Source organism: Myotis daubentonii, chromosome 7 (genome assembly GCF_963259705.1).
Source record: "Myotis daubentonii chromosome 7, mMyoDau2.1, whole genome shotgun sequence".
NCBI classification, from domain to species: domain Eukaryota; kingdom Metazoa; phylum Chordata; class Mammalia; order Chiroptera; family Vespertilionidae; genus Myotis; species Myotis daubentonii.
Window position 1 is genome coordinate 77,059,219 of NC_081846.1, and position 17,378 is coordinate 77,076,596.

Genomic DNA, 17,378 nt, shown 5'->3' on the forward strand with positions numbered 1-17,378 from the left:
AGTGGACATCTGTAATACTCTCAACAATAAAGACATAAAAATAAATAAATAAATAAAACATGACTTTTCAGGACTGGCCATAGGCTTTACCTGGCAGGACTCACAGGGGTAAGCTGTCTTCTCCACACTGAGTGGATCACTGGAATTGATGGCGAACAGGGCCACTCCTTCCACCTCTTGAATCTCAGACCCTTGTATTCTACCTAATGGGCACCATGCACGTTACAGTGGTTGTTGATTTAGGGTTATATACCATGTCCTGGAGGTGATATCTCCAGTGGTCATACTCCTCACATATTTATGTTCATTCTTTCCTAGGTCTCTTTTTCTGAGGCCCTGGGCAGAAGTCTTCTTCAGGTACCTCCTGTGAGGCCTCCTTATAGAAGAGAGGAGAGAGGAACCTTGAAGATGCTTTTTCCCACTTGAACTCAGTATCCAGTACTTTTCCACTCCTAGTCATTCCCCTTCACCTCGGGATCTATAATGTTGCTGGTGCCCTTTTGTTCCGCGTTCCCTCAACAATGAGATGACGCCCATAGCCACACTCATCATTCCATGGGGGAAATGAAACAGAGTCGGTCACCCTGGTTTTAGCCTCTTGCTTATCCATTGCACTAAATGATCAAAGGCTTAACTCTTTCATTTTTGGCTTGTTGTTTTAATCAGCTACTTGGCCACTTGACAACTCAGCTCTTTCCAGACTCAGCTGAGCTCCTGACACTGATCCTATTACTTGGATCACCCAGAAGATTCAAGCTTTATATAGAGGGGCCTTTGAAGGTTCAGCCAAAACAACAGAGTGGAGCTATTGTGCAAGGTGGGGATATCACCTCCAGGACGGGTATATAACCCTAAATCAACAACCATTGTAACATGCATGGTACGGGCTAGGTAGAGTACAAGGGTCTGAGATTCAAGAGGTGGAAGGAGTGGCCCTGTTTGCCATCTATTCCAGTGACTGACTTGGGAAATTTGGGCTACCTTTTCCACAGCTTGAGACTGGATCTAAAGATCCTGATTCTCAAAAAGTTAACACTTCTACCAGGAGACACAGTAGAACCCCATAAACTTGAAACTACAACTGCTGATCTGCCATTTTATGGTCCTCATGCCAGAACCCCAGGGACAAGGAAGAGTCATGATACGGGCAGGTTTAATTGACCCGATCAGCAGGGGGAGGGAGGGCAGCTGCTATACAGGGGGCGTTAGGGGGAAAATGTTTGACACCAAGATCATCAGGTAGGGCTTCTTCACATACAACCACTAACCAATTTTAGCCATGGCCTGAGGAAGACATGACTAAAGGCTCAGGCCCCTCAGGAATGAAGGTCTGCCTTACCCCACCAGGTAAGCCACCTACAACAATAAAGGTGCTGGCTGAGAGAAGAATCTAGAATGGGTGGAAGAGGAGGGAGTCATGATGAGTATCCCTTGTACAATCAAGATCAGCTTCCGTTGCAAAGGCTGTAATTCATCCTACTAACCTTTCTCTTGTAAGTTTCCCCAAGAAAAGAGACAACTAGCATCCTGGTGACGCTATTCCCAAACATAGTGGAGTTAATATACAAAGCAAGTGAATCTGAGAGGTGCAAGGATGAGCTGTGGTTGATGCTGTTGTTACTGATTGGGGTTACCAGCTGGGAGATGACAAGAAGAGGAGATGAGGAGACGTTGGTTTTTGTCTTCTTGAGGGAGATTTCAATCAAGAGACAAAGCGTAGAAAAGCAAGCAAGAATTTTTTATTGCCGAAAATGTAGGAGAGTGAAACAAGGAAGGGCATAGAAGAAGCAACAGGTGAACTGGGCTGCCTTCGCTCACTGGGAGTCAGAGAATAGGGGGCCTTGGAGACAGGGAGTTAGCCTGGGACAAGCTGCTGCTGCCCATTGCTCCCCTGGTTTCAAGTCTCATGAGGTCCCTTACAAGTTAGGGGATACATTCCTGTGGGGGAAGGAGAAGGGAAAGGGAATATTCCCTGGGGGGACAGCACCCTGGGACTGAGTGGCTGCTGTCCATTGCTCCTCTGGTTGCAAGTCGTATGGGGTCCCTTAGAGGATAGGGGATACGTGGGGGGTGAGTCTGTCCTTGGGTGTTGTTGGCAAATAGCACTAATTGTATTTCTGTTACATGTCTCCCTGAGTAGGGTGATTTAAGCTATCTATCCTCTGGGGAGGAGGGCAAACCATTTACTCTCAAGTGCCCTTGGTTTAAGGAAGACAGGATTTACTAGGTGTCTGCAAAATGCTGTTTAACTATCTGTCTTAGTTTCCCCAATCTGCTTGTCCTGGAATTTTTCTAGCCTCTTACTATTCTATAACATTGTGAGGTGCCACCCAGATACCCACCTCTTTCAGGAGTTCACTGCCCACCAGCCGCTGGGAGTGTTGGCTGTTGAAGGCTAACAGCCACAGCCTCTGGGAATTGCCTTTAACCAAAATAAGCTGCTTCACTTAGTTACACCTCTTCCCCGAAGGCAGCCCGCATTCCATAGCTCAGTGGTTCTCAACCTTCCTAATGCCGCACCCTTTAATACAGTTCCTCGTGTTGTGATGGCCCTCAACCATAAAATTATTTTCGTTGCTACTTCATAACTGTAATTTTGCTACTGTTATGAATCAAAATGTAAATATTTGATAGGCAGGATGTATTTTCATTGTTACAAATTGAACATAATTAAAGCATAGTGATTAATCACAAAAACAGTATGTAATTATATATGTGTTTTCCGATGGTCTTAGGCGACCCCTGTGAAAGGGTCGTTGGACCCCCAGGTTGAGAACCGCTGCCATAACTGGTTGATACAGGAGTCAGGCCCAGTCCCCATACCTTGATTTTCCCAGGTGCGCATGACCAGAATAACGATTCCAATTCTCCCCTCCCCCACCCCAGGTACTGTTACCCAATGAGCGACCGGAGTCAAGCGCTCACACGGACACCGGGCACCGTGAGCTGGAGGAAGCGCTCGCCGTGGTTTCACCCCAGGACACCAGCCCGGCCTGCCCCAGGCGCCTCGCAGAGGGCCCGTGAAGCCCCGTGTGGGCGGTGGGCCGCTCTCCGAGGCGCGCGACCCCTCGGTTCCGAACTCGCGCGGGCCCCACGCGCCGGGCACTGGCCTCCCCGGGCTCCGGGAGGCTCTTTTTTCTTTTAATATATTTTTATGAGAGGAAGGGAGGGGGAGAGATAGAAATATCCTTGATGAGAATGGTGCTCTACAAACCAAATTCCCCAGGGGCCCGAACACACTGCGCAGGCGCAAAAGCTGAACTCCGGCTTCCTTCGGGTCTTTGCATTTGGCGCGAAATCCCCGCGACGTGGGCGGGGCTCGGGGGGAAGCCGCGCTCATTGGGCAGGCTTGGCGCGAAATCGCCGAGTTCCTGCGCCACGATTGGCTCCGGCCGACGAGGAGGCGGGGCTGAGACGGCGGCGGCGGCGCGCGCGACGCGACTAGAGGCGGCGGAGTGTGACTGCGGTGGCCCCTCAGCGCTAAGCAGCGATGGACCTCGCGGCGGCCGCGGAGCCGGGCGCCGGCAGCCAGCACGTAGTGGTGCGCGACGAGGTGGCCGAGAAGTGCCAGAAGCTCTTCCTGGACTTCCTAGAGGAGTAAGTCGCGGGCTGCCCTTCTTGGCGGAACTTCCCGCGCCGCCCCTCCCCACTTCCGGAGGCCGGGGAGCCCAGTGCCGGCGCGTGGGGCCCGCGCGAGTTGGGAACCGAGGGGTCGCGCGCCTCGGAGAGCGGCCCACCGCCCACATGGGGCTTCACGGGCCCTCTGCGAGGCGCCTGGGGCAGGCCGGGCTGGTGTCCTGGGGTGAAACCACGGCGAGCGCTTCCTCCAGCTCACGGTGCCCGGTGTCCGTGTGAGCGCTTGACTCCCGTCGCTCATCCCCGCCGTGGCGGCCGTGCGGCCCCAGTGGCCTGTGCAGAAACCGAGGCGCGGCGGGGACCAGCCACTGTCCAGCGAGGCCACACGCCGGCAGGTTCGAGCGGGAGGCCGAGCTGGCAGCGGAAGCCTGGCAGAGGCCTGAGGGCCCAGGCAGCCGGGACCTCGGCAGCCGGGGCGCCGGGAGATGAAAGTCCTAGAGGGGACCCTGTGGTTTGACAGGTGCTCGGGTGAGCCCGGCTCCCATCCCTCCTTCCTTCCAGCCTCCATCCCCACCTTGCCTTTTCCCCGCGGGGCTGCTGGCCTCCCCTCACCCCTCCCGGGCTTCCCGCCGCCAGTTACTGCTTTACAGGTAGTGCAGATGGTCCCTTTCCGAGCACGGTGCCTCCGGGAGACGTGTAAACACCTGGGGATGTCCTATGAAATTCTTTTTGTTACTGTTATGTGAAATAGTGCATAGCATAAAATTGGCCACGTTAACCTTTTGTAAGCGTAGCGTTCGGTGGGTGGCTTTCCCCTTACCCGTGCAGCCATCATCGCCATTCTTCCCCAGAACTCTTTTCCTCTTCCCACCGTCAGATTCTGCAGCCGTTAAACAGCAACTCCCCTCCTCCCCCCAGTACTTGGCCACCCCCATTCTCTCTGCCTGTGAAGTTGACAGCGCCTCCTGCGCTTGCAGTCATGCAGTATTGTCCTTTTGTGACCAGCTTATTTCACTTAGCGTGATGTCTTCAAGGGGCATCCATGTTGTAGCATGTGCCAGAATCTCCTTTTTATTTATTATTTTTATTTACTTATTTTTAAATATATATATAAATATATTTTATTGATTTTTTTTTAATTTTTTTTTTTACAGAGAGGAAGGGAAAGGGATAGAGAGTTAGAAACATCGATGGATGAGAGAGAAACATCAATCGGCTGCCTCCTCTACACCTCCTACTGGGGATGTGCCCGCAACCAAGGTGCATGCCCTTGATGGGAATCGAACCTGGGACCCTTCAGTCCGCAGGCCGACGCTCTATCCACTGAGCCAAACTGGCTAGGGCTTTAAATATATTTTTATTGATTTCATAGAGGAAGGGAGAGAGATCGAAACATCAATGATGAGAGAATCGCTGATCGGCTGCCTCCTGCATGCTCCCCACTGGGGATGGAGCCTGCAACCTGGGCATGTGCCCTGACCCAATACCGAAACCCTGACCTCCTGGTTCAGAGGTCGATGCTCAACCACTGAACCACACCGGCGGGGCCAGAATTTCCTTTTTAAAACTGAATAGTATTCCATTACATGTATATACACATTGTGTGTGTCTATTCATCTGTCCATGGACACTTCCACATTCATGAATACATCTACTGTCCTATGAAATTCTGATATACTTTAAACCATAATTGTATTTATAGTTCCCTACCTGTGGCAGTGTTACTTTCTGCCTGGCAGGTATCCATCCTTCAAAGCCCAGCTAGACTCACATCTCCTGTGAAACTGTACAAACCTTTCAGGCAGCACCAGTCTTTGCTTCCTTCATGTTCCCAATCATTTCCCATTATATCTGATAATAAAGCCTCTTATATCTTTACCTGTCGGCCACTTCATTTTCATTGTAAATCCCATCCTTAACCCCACCTAGCCACCACACCGTATTACAAAGATTAGGGTTTTGTTTTAACAAATGATATAGTTGCCTTTACAACCTTGCAGTTAACATACACCTAGATGCTGGGGATAATGATGAACAAGACAGTCCTTGTACTTCATTGGAGAATAAAATGCACTTCCTTTCAAAATACCAACTTTGATTTGCCATCGCTTATGGAAAAAGCTCAAATTCTTCACAGCTCTTTTTCAGTTTCATCTTCCCCATCCAGGCTGTTGTCCACACTCCTCCCATACCTTTTCTGACCACCACATACTTGCAGACATCTGCAGCTAGTCTACCTGCCACTTCTTTTCCTTTCAGATTTTAAGTCTATCAAGGCTGAATTTCCAGTGCCTTTCTAGATGTTGGGTAGAATTAGTTAATAATCCCCTATCACATTTCTTATACCTTTTTTTTCTTTTTCCCTCTTTTATTGTGGAAAGAACACTTACACGAGATTTACCTTAACAAATTTTTTTTTAATATATTTTATTGATTTTTTACAGAGAGGAAGGGAGAGAGATAGAGAGTTAGAAACATCGATGAGAGAGAACCATCAATCAGCTGCCTCCCGCACATCTCCTACTGGGGATGTGCCTGCAACCAAGGTACATGCCCTTGACCGAAATCGAACCTGGGACCTTTCAGTTCGCAGGCCGACGCTCTATCCACTGAGCCAAACCGGTTTCGGCCTTTTTAACAAATTTTTAACTATACAGTATCTTATTGTTGAATATAGGTAAAATGTTAGATCATATTCATCTTTCTTGACTGAAACTTTATACCTGTTGATTAGCATTTTCCTCTTCCTTCATCCCCTGGCAACCACCATTCCACTTTTTTTATTATAAATTTGACTATGTTAGATATCTCATAAGTAGAATCATGCAGTATTTGTCTTTTTTGGTGATTGCCTTATTTCACTTCGCATAATGTCTTCAGGGTTCGTCCATATTGACACATTGCAGAATTTCCTTTTTTAAGGCTGAATAGTATTCCAATGTATGTGTATACCACATTTTCTTTAATCATTTGTGGTGGATATTTAGGTTGTCTAGTACCTCTTTTTAGTAGGAGTGTCTCTTATGAAACTGTCAACCCTAGGATAGGAACAATATTGTCATTTTCATCTGTAGTTACTTCTGGTATAATGCTTTGCAGATAGTTCAGTAAATATTTAACAGAACATGCTGTATTTGAAGGAGGAATTGATTTTTGCTTCAAAAACTAATCTTCGCCCTAGCCAGTTTGGCTCAGTGAACAGAGTGTCGGCCTGTGGACTGAGGGTCCCAGCTTGATTCCGGTAAAAGGCATGTACCTCTGTTGCAGGCTCCTCCCGGGCTGGGACCCTGGTCGGGCGCGTGCAGGAGGCAACCAATTGATGTGTTTCTTTCACATTGATATTTTTCTCTGTCTTTCTCTCTCTTCCATTCTCTCCAAAAATCAATGGAAAAATATCCTCGGGTGATGCTTAAAAAAAACTAATCATGTCATGTTAAAAGAACAAAAAGCAGGCCCGGCTGGTGTGGTTGAGTGGTTCAGCATTGACCCAGAAACCAAGAGATCACCGGTTGGAATCCCAGTCAAAGCACATGCCTGGGTTTCAGGCTTGCTCACCGCAGTATGGGGTGTGCAGGAGGCAGCTGATTGATGATACTTCTCTCTCATTGATGTTTCTATCTCTATCCCTTAATACTTAAAAATAAATATTTTTATTGATTTCAGAGAGGAAGGAAGAGGGAGAGAGAGAGAGAAATATCAATGATGAGAGAGAATCATTGATTGGCTGCCTCCTGCACGCTCCACACTGGGGATCTAGTCCACAACCAGGAATCGAACAGTGACTTCCTGGTCAACACTCAACCACTGAGCTGTGCCAGCCAGGTGATTAAAAACATATTTTTTTTAAAAAGAACTAAAAAGCCCTACTGGTTTGGCTCAGTGGATAGAGCGTTGGCCTGTGGACTGGAGGGTCCCGGGTTCGATTCCGGTCAGGGGCATGTGCCTTGGTTGCGGGCACATCCCCGGTGGGGGGGTGTGCGGGGGCAGCTGATCGATGTTTCTCTCTCATCGATGTTTCTAGCTCTCTATCCCTCTCCCTTCCTCTCTTTAAAAAAAATCAATAAAAATATTTTAAAAAAACAACAAAAAGTAAATAAGTTTGTATGATACTCCTTTTAGGAAAAAAAAACACAAAACACCAGATTTATTTTGTGTGTGTGTATTTATTTTTATTTTGGTTCTTAAACCAAAAACTAACCTATCAGTTTTCCTTATAGAAATTGAGTTTTTAGACTTTGACCTGAATTTCTTGATTGAACATTTCCTCATTTTAGTTATACATACCAATAATAAAAGAATAGTTAGCATTTGTTGATTAGAAAATATTATATCAAGAAATTCATGTTAAAATCTGAAAACCCAGTTTTTCTATGTTCTGGGCTCTGCATAAAGCATTTTACAGGCGGTTCTCTCATTTAATATTCACAGTAATCTTATGAGATAAAGTGATGTCCTAATCTGCTTTATTTCATTTTGTTCTAATTTTTTTCAAAAAGGAGAGGGGCAGGTTTAGAGAGGATAAGTAACTTGCCCCAAGTTACACAACTGTGAAAATGGGCCTGTCTGACCCTAAAGCTGATGATCTTTAATCAATACACTGAATTATCAGGCATTTGGATTCTTCTTTTTAATGCCTAGTTCTTCAATTTAATCTGACTTGCATGTATCTGCAGGTTCCAGAACAGTGATGGAGAAACTAAGTACTTGCAGTTAGCAGAAGAGCTCATTCGTCCTGAGAGAAACACATTGGTTGTGAGTTTTGTGGACCTGGAGCAATTTAACCAGCAACTTTCCACCACCATTCAAGAGGAGTTCTATAGGTACGGTATATTAATCTTTCTGGGAGGCCAGTTCTGTTTGGACTGGAAGTGTTCATTTGTGAGGCAGAAGGGCAGCTGTGATAGAGGCCCTTTGATACAGCCAGTGGTCATGTAGTATTGCTCTGAACTAACTTAGGCCCAAAGCTGAATATTTTTCACATGCAAATGTTGAAAACCTTTGCTTTCTATATAGTTTTCCTAGGTTTTAAGAGGACCATTTACTTTGTGTCAGGTATTTGGTGCTGTTGCTGTCATTCAATTCCCCACCCCCACCCACCCCATAGGAGTTGTGAGAAAGTGTTTGTGTGGATCCTGTTCTTGATCAGAGAGAGATGTCTTTACAGCAGTAACGTTGTTCTTCTCTTAAAATTTAATTTTTCTTCTGATTATAAAAGTAATATATATTGTAGAAAATTTAGAAAATAGAGAAAAGTAGGGAGAGTAAAGTCATCTGTACATTTGTAATCCTGCCGCCCAAAGTTAACTGTCATTAGCAGGTCTGTGCCAACAGAGTCCCAAGAGCCTTCTGGGTCTGTAAGTGCAGAGCTTCCTAAGGATCTCTTGACACATTTTGATGTATTTCTGCATATCTATAATTATTTGGATCATACTATAGATAGGGCTTCCTGCCCTTTTCACTTAACAGTATAACATTTTTCCATATCATATAAAATCCCTTGAAAATATTTTAATAGTAGATTGGTATTTTTTTGTAGAAATTAGTTATATTTAATAATTTAGGCTTTAATTTTGTTTTTGATTGCTATGTAAAACGAGAAGCATTTTCTAACACATACCTTTTTATTTGGATTAATTAATGTGACAGTCTGTATAAATAAAATTAGGTTAAACTAAACATTGTGGACTGTTGTGAAAGAAACGGAGGCCCAGGAGTAAGAAGACACAGCCCTGTTCCTTTACCTGGTGAACTATGAGGTGGAGGACTTGTCTTCATGTTTTTAGTCGTATCTGACCATCAAGAATGGTTGGAGAGATAAGCAGCAGTTTATTGTGAAAGTATGCAGCAGTGAAGTTGTACGGACAAGTAAGAGGGAGGTAGAAAGTCAGGGCTGGTGGTAGAAATACCCACACCCATACCTCATGCATGGGTCATGCAGTAATTCTGTCTCATTGAAAGCAGCTCATTTTTCAGAGGACTCCAGTCCCCACTCCTTCAACCAGGCTGCAGCAGCTACTGGGGACTTCTGTCAAGAAAACATGGGCCACTTCAGTCTAACCAGTCAGATGGGCCATTTCTGCTAATACCTGATGTACACACATTCCTCCCCTGACCTCATCCATTTTTTATCAATCAAGAATTAAACCTAGAAAAATGTGTGGCCTCGACACCAAATGAAAAGCTGCCTTGGTAGATTGTAACCCCCTCTCCCCCTTCAGATTTTTCAGGTTGAGTCTTCTTGGACAGAGAAATGGCCTACAGTGTGGTTCTAAATAATTATTTAAAGATAATGAGTATTCGGGCACAGCATTTTATCTTTGATGTTTCTACTGTCTTAGATCTATTTGTGGAGGGATAAGAGAGGATTGAAAGAGGCTCTCAAACCTGTACTAGATAATATTAGTATCCTGTGTAGTTAAATTCTAAGGCTTGGGTGTAACCAGATGAAATTACCTAGTCTCAGCTGTTGGCAAGCATGAAGGGGGAAGGAGGCCTTGGTAATAATAAGCCTCTGGAAGATGTCAGTTGATCTTTTTTTGTTTGCTTTTTAGAGTTTATCCTTACCTATGTCGGGCCTTAAAAACTTTCGTCAAAGACCGGAAAGAGATTCCTCTTGCCAAGGATTTTTATGTTGCATTCCAAGACCTACCGACCAGACACAAGTAAGAAACCCTTCTTTGGAAGAAAAGAAATGTACCAAATAGTATAGGCATCACTTAATTGTCAGAAAACTCAGGAGGTTGTAGTCTTAGATCTGTAAAGTTTTGCCCAGTTATCCAAAAAATTTAATTTTGGAGAAATGTATTTTTCTAAGGAGATAGGATGAGAAGTAAGTTAATTGAAGCAATTTCTGAGTATTGTCTTATTTTAGGATACCTTTGAGGGGATATTTGGGAGGGAAATTAGTCAAGTGAGAAAATTTGAAAACTGAAACAGTCACAGAAATTCATGAATCTGGAAAATTTTGTCAGAGCTTAAATGGCATACCTTTTAAAAACTTAAATAATTGTTTAAGAAATTGAAGTGATATTTTGAAAACAACTACTGAAATTACTTATAAAGTTACCAAGTTATTTAATATAGAATGGGTTTGTGCAGTAAAGTGTTTCTGAACTTCTGAGTCTAAATTTTCCCCCCATGATAACTTTATTTTGAAAATACTTTAATACATACTTACTTAGAAGTTGTAAATAAGCAAAAAATATTTGCATATAAACAAAAATGTGATTATCCCGTTTTATAATTACTTATTTCTTTGTTGTGCTTTATTCACCAATGGGACATTTATCCTTAAACAGAATTCGAGAACTCACTTCATCCAGAATTGGTTTGCTCACTCGAATCAGTGGGCAGGTGGTACGGACTCACCCAGTTCACCCAGAGCTTGTGAGTGGAACTTTCCTGTGCTTGGACTGTCAGACAGTGATCAAGGATGTAGAACAGCAGTTCAAATACACACAGCCAAACATCTGCCGAAATCCAGTTTGTGCCAACAGAAAGAGATTCCTGCTAGATACAAATAAATCAAGATTTGTTGATTTTCAGAAGGTAACTTAAATTTTTAAGTTCATATTTAGCCTATGCTAATAATTCCCTTCTAGGCACCTGCAATTATTATTTAAGAGCTTATTTGCACAGTGTTAAACTCAGTTTTTATTTTAAGTCAAGGATCATCAAATGTGACCACAGATTTAAGCCAAAAAACTCTTAATACAAATTTTGGTTATCAGTCTATAAATGTGTTTTAACCTTTAATAACCTTAATTGGAAGCCTCTTCAGGCTGTGACAAAATGTATTTGTTAAAGAATAAATAGTAATTATTATCAATATTAACTAGAGTTAAGAGAACTTTGGAGAAGTACAGACTTGTTGGTTTAAGACTTTGAGTAGGTGGTTAGGAGAGAGACAGCATGAATAATAGGATAGGTGCAAATGGACATGTTTGTCAACAGCAGTGAGGATTACCATGATTGAAGTAGAGGAGTCAAATTGGAGATTATCTGAGAGATGATTTGGTATGAGGCATAGAGGTACTTGGAGCCTTAACTCTCAGATTTGGACCTATCTTGATAAATAAGGGAATTATCAGGGGATATGATTTTTTTTTTTAAGGAAGATTAATGGGACACTGGTTTGTATGTAGTATTTAACAAGAGACTAGTAATTAGGTAGTTGTACTGATTTGGGCAATAGTTGGATGGTAGCAGTAGGTGTAAGGGGCTCTTATCTCTGTATGACTTAGTAACTCTGGGACATGCAAAGGGGAAAAAAATTATAGCAGTTCAAGCATTAGAGCATGGAGGAATGAGTACCAGTCTAAAATAATTAATATTTAATTCAGTTTTCAATCCTCACTTAGATTTCTAATATTCTTATACTTGGTTTTTAGGAAGTACATACTCTATCAACAACTTTTTTTTTTTTTTTTATTGATTTTTCACAGAGAGGAAGGGAGAGAGATAGCGAGAGTTAGAAACATCGATGAGAGAGAAACATCGATCAGCTGCCTCTTGCACATCCCCCACCGGGAATGTGCCCGCAACCCAGGTACATGCCCTTGACCGGAATCGAACCCGGGACCTCTCAGTCCGCAGGCTGACGCTCTATCCACTGAGCCAAACCGGTTTCGGCAATCAACAACTTTTGATAGGAGATATTCTATATTTGAAAAAGAACGTGATAACAACCCCATTGGGTCTTGGTTTGAAAAGAAAACAAAACATCTGTATTTAAGGGGAAATTTAAAGTTGGACTGAAAAATAGACATGGTATTAAATATTATTTAATCTTCTTGGTGTTATATTGGTATTGTGTTTTCATAGGAGATTGTCTTTATTTGTGCTTAAATATTTAGGGGTGAAGTATCTTGATACTTACATTTAAAATATAATATAGTAAAAGTATGTGTGTCTAAGTAATGTTAACAGATGCATTGAGATGGAGAGCATAAATTATGAAACACAGAACAGATATATAACTACATAGTCAATTTGAACAAAGAGAAAACGAGAAACAATGCTTTTTAATGAGAGAAAAATGAAGATTTTATTTTTTAAAAAATATATTTTATTGATTTTTTACAGAGAGGAAGGGAGGGGGATAGAGAGTTAGAAACATCGATGAGCGAGAAACATCAATCAGCTGCCTCCTGCACGCCCCCTACTGGGGATGTGCCCACAGCCAAGGTACATGCCCTTGACCAGAATCGAACCTGGGACCCTTGAGTCTACAGGCCGACGCTCTATCCACTGAGCCAAACCGGTTAGGGTGAAGATTTTAAATAGATATAACCTTGCCCTAGCCGGTTTGGCTCAGTGGATGGAGCTTTGGCCTGCGGACTGAAGGGCCAGGTTCGATTCTGGTCAGGGGCACACGCTTGGGTTGCAGGCTCAATCCCCACTGGGTGGAGTGCAGGAGGCAGCTGATCAATGATTCTCACTCATCATTGACGTCTCTCTCTCTCTCTCTCTCTCTCATTCTCCCTCTCTGAAATCAATAATAATATATTAAAATAAATAAATAGATATAATCTTTTACCAAATTGAAGGTTTTAGGGTAGATAATTTTTACGATAAATGATGGAACATGTCAAAAGTGCAAAAGGTAAGATAGTTTAAAATATGTCAATATTTGTGGAATTTAATTTAGATTATATGACATTTGAACAAGATCTCTTATTCTTGGCCATTTTTCTTTGTTATAGGTTCGTATTCAGGAGACTCAAGCTGAGCTTCCTCGAGGAAGTATCCCACGCAGTTTAGAAGTGATCTTGAGGGCTGAAGCTGTGGAATCAGCTCAAGCTGGTGACAAGTGTGACTTCACAGGGACGCTGATTGTTGTGCCTGATGTCTCTAAGCTTAGCACACCAGGTTGGTAATTTGAGGCTCAAATCTAACAAATTCTGTTACCTGAACTGCAGAGTATCTAGCTTCTTGTATCTTCCTTATCTTATTTTGGGCTACCAATCAGAGGGTACGTCGGGAAGTATGATGAGAATAAAGACTAATGGGTTTTGCTACAAAAGGTAGTGATCTGGAAAAAAAAAAAAATCAGCCTAAATGAAATCTTTGGATTTATAGGTTTTGTGTATTTGAACAATTTTTACTCAGCACCTTCAGTATTTGAGCTGTGAAACTACTTATCATTCAATCTTTCAGGAGCACGTGCAGAAACTAACTCTCGTGTCAGTGGTGTTGATGGATATGAGACAGAAGGCATTCGAGGACTCCGGGCCCTTGGTGTTAGGGACCTTTCATACAGGCTGGTCTTTCTTGCCTGTTGTGTTGCACCAACCAACCCAAGGGTGAGTCTTAGTAGAATAGCAAAGCTTGAGAAAGATCTCCCCCAAGGCTGCTGCAAAGTTACGCGTTTCTGAAACCTCTCAGTTATCTAGTCAATGTTAAAAATACAGGTTGTTGCAATTTGATTTTTTTTTTTTTTTTTTTTTTTTTTAGTTTTAAAATCAATTTTTTCGTATCTCTCTGACAAGGAAAAATCTTGTTTTCATGTCAGAGCGCATTGCTTTAATAGCAGTGGTACAAGTAATCCATGGTGGGGGGTTATGTTTTTAATTATCATGGTTCCTCTCATGCTCTTGGAGAAAGTGCAAATAGAAAGATTTCGTAATCTGGAAAGTAAAGTAAATTGCTTTCTGAGAGTGATGGGCTCCTGGTGTTATAGTTGTTCAGAACTTGATTCTGTGTCCTGAATGGAAAAGCAGGTAGAAAGAGTTTGGAAAATCATCCAGTTTTGGAAAAAGAAATGAACATAATATTATTCTGTCACTTCTTTTTGTTGTTGTTAATCCTCACCCGAGGATATTTTTCCATTGATTTTTAGGGAGAGGGAAAGACAGAGAGAAACGTCGAGGTGAGAGAAACACATCAATTGGTTGCCTCCTGCATGCCCCCGACCAGGGTCCAGGCTGGCTAGGAGCCTGCAACCAAGGTACGTGCCCTTGACCGGAATCAAATCCAGGACCCTGTGGACCACAGGCCGACGCTCTATCCACTAAGCAAAACTATCTAGGGCTGTCACTTCTTTTTTAAAATATATATATATATTATTGATTTTTTTTTTTTACAGAGAGGAAGGGAGAGGGATAGAGAGAAACATTGATCAGCTGCCTCCTGCACGCCCCCTACTGGGGATGTGCCCACAACCAAGGTACATGCCCTTGATCAGAATCGAACCTGGGACCTTTCATTCCGCAGGCTGACGCTCTATCCACTGAGCCAAACCGCTTAGGGCTATCACTTCTTTTTGATCTTCGCATCATTGGACTAGCATTTTAGTATGGCTCATCTCTTAACCACATAAATTTAGATAGCAATATAAAATGGTGGTGGTGGCTTTTTGTTTTTTTAATTCACAGGACAAATGACATACTCTCTTAATTAACTTAGAACTTACTAGTAGAGGATTTTTTCAAAACCTTTATAGTCAACAGATTCTGAAGTTGACCCCCCAGACTATATTTGTTTGTAGTGAAGTGTCTTCTCTTTCACATTATTTTGACTGTTTCTGTACTAATATTTTTCCTTTCTTCTCTGTCCTCAGTTTGGAGGGAAAGAGCTCCGAGATGAGGAACAGACAGCTGAGAGCATAAAGAACCAAATGACTGTGAAGGAATGGGAGAAAGTGTTTGAAATGAGTCAAGATAAAAATCTATACCACAACCTTTGTACCAGCCTGTTCCCTACTATACATGGTAAGAGTTCTATCCATTTGTGCCATAAACTTGAAATTCAAGATAATAATTCAAGATAAAACAGCAACATATGATTTCTTAAAGCACACAAATCAGATCATGAAAGTTTTTTTTGTAGGTTTAGAAGGGGTCTTTTTAAGTCATTTATGAAAGGAAAATATATGACTCCACTTAAAACAAGGTACCTAGAATAGGCAAGTTCATAGAGATTGAAAGTAAAGAGGTTACTGGGGGAGAAGAATGGGGAGTTACTGTTTAATGGATAGATTCTTGTTTAGTATGATGAAAAGCTCTAGAAATTTATAGGGATGATGGTTATAAAACATAGTGAATATACTTAATTCCACTGAAATGTACACTTAAAAATGGTTGAAATGGTAAATTTTATGTCATGTATACTTTACCACAATTTTTTTTTAAAAGGAAAAAGGGATCATGTAGTCTTCTTTTTCTGACTTTAGGACAGAACTTCACTTCAGTATACTCCAGTATGCTAGTTTAATATCTGTGGGGCTTTTTTAAGTTTTAGAGCTGGAGATTTCTTGATGTTTCTTGGTTACATGTACATGTTTATACCTTTGGTGGTTTCTTTCATGGGTTTTTTTTTTTTTTTGGCTCTTGGTTGCTAGCTTCTCGCTGTTATTAAAATCCTTTTGTGTGTTGAAGGGTATAACTAAATTTTCAGGCCTCATAATATAATGGGTTTTTCTCTTAGGTATATATTTTTTAATCATTACAATTAACCTGTTTTTCTACCTAAATATTTGATAAATGAAATTGAACTGAAATTCTTTATGTTAATAATTGTTTATGGATTTTAGAGTGTCGTCCTTTAATAATGAATAGGGTAAAAAATTTTATGCTGCTTCACTTTTCCCATAAATTATTGCTTTGTAACAAATTACCCCAAAATTTAGTGGCTTAAAACAACAACCATTATCTCATACAGTCTGTAGGTCAGGAGTTGACAGAGGCTTAGCTGGGTGGTTCTGCTCAGTCTTTCAGGAGGTTGCAGCCAAGACATTAGCTGGGGCTACAGTCATTGGAAGGCTTTGCTGGGGCCAGAGGATCCACTTAGGGAGCTTACTTACATGGCTTATAGGTCAGAGTAGTTTTGGTTGTGGAATGGGTTTTTTAATTTTCTGTTTTTAAGATGGTTTTTGTAAATCTGCCTAGCACTTTGTTAATGGAATTCACAGAAAGTCATAATAATTAGCATAGAAAAATATTTCTAAAGATCCATTGTTTTCTAATTGTGCGTTTCCTTCTTATATTGGATTTATATAGTTCTTTGAAGCATTTTATCTAATCCCTATGAGTTCACTTAGCATGAATTTATATTCAGCACCGGTCACTACAGTGGGGCCTTGACTTATGAGTGTCCCGACTAACGAGTTTTTTGAGATACCAGCTGTCTCTCCGCAGATTTTTTGCATTGAGTTGATAGAGTAATTTGAGTTAACGAGCTCCTTAACGAGCTTGGTCTCAGAACGAATTAAACTCGTAAGTCAAGGCCCCACTGTATTGGTAATACAAAAGAATAAGGTCATGGACCATTTCTCAAACTTGATTGAATTGCATGCCATTAGAAAGAACTAGCAAATATGAGAGATAAGCTGAGGGGGACATAGTTTATTTATGGGGAGAGATATTTGAGGACTACCTCATAGAGAAAAGCTTTGTATAAGGTAGTGGGACTTGTGAGCAAGGAGAGCCTCTTAGAGGGGTGAACATTGGCACCGGCGACACCTGCAGTATAGGTGAAGACATTGGTTAGGGGACTTCAAATTCCAGAGCAAGAACCAAGATTAGGAGCCAGGTATTTTTACTTCAGCCTTGTGCTTTGCTTCACGTATATCTGCTCTTTTGGTTGATAAACATGCCCTTGGAATGTCCTGTGATATGTTTAGCCTCATGTTGAAAAATACCTTGGGGTTTTGTTTCAGGCAATGATGAAGTAAAACGGGGTGTCCTGCTGATGCTCTTTGGTGGTGTTCCAAAGACAACAGGGGAAGGAACCTCTCTTCGAGGGGACATAAATGTTTGCATTGTTGGAGACCCAAGCACAGCTAAGAGCCAGTTTCTCAAGTA

General features: G+C 42.2%; 1 protein-coding gene across 1 annotated transcript in view; it reads left to right on the plus strand.

Moving 5' to 3' along the window:
- Positions 1 to 3,407: 3,407 nt before the first annotated feature.
- The window catches only part of MCM6 (minichromosome maintenance complex component 6), a 37,109-nt gene continuing 23,138 nt past the window's right edge, over positions 3,408 to 17,378 (plus strand). Inside the window, exons 1-8 of the mRNA XM_059704571.1 lie at positions 3,408 to 3,597; positions 8,250 to 8,396; positions 10,128 to 10,238; positions 10,875 to 11,124; positions 13,281 to 13,446; positions 13,735 to 13,880; positions 15,137 to 15,287; positions 17,234 to 17,375. Coding sequence (XP_059560554.1) covers positions 3,491 to 3,597; positions 8,250 to 8,396; positions 10,128 to 10,238; positions 10,875 to 11,124; positions 13,281 to 13,446; positions 13,735 to 13,880; positions 15,137 to 15,287; positions 17,234 to 17,375 — 1,220 coding nt within the window. The 5' untranslated portion in view covers positions 3,408 to 3,490. The remainder of the gene's footprint in view (positions 3,598 to 8,249; positions 8,397 to 10,127; positions 10,239 to 10,874; positions 11,125 to 13,280; positions 13,447 to 13,734; positions 13,881 to 15,136; positions 15,288 to 17,233; positions 17,376 to 17,378) is intronic.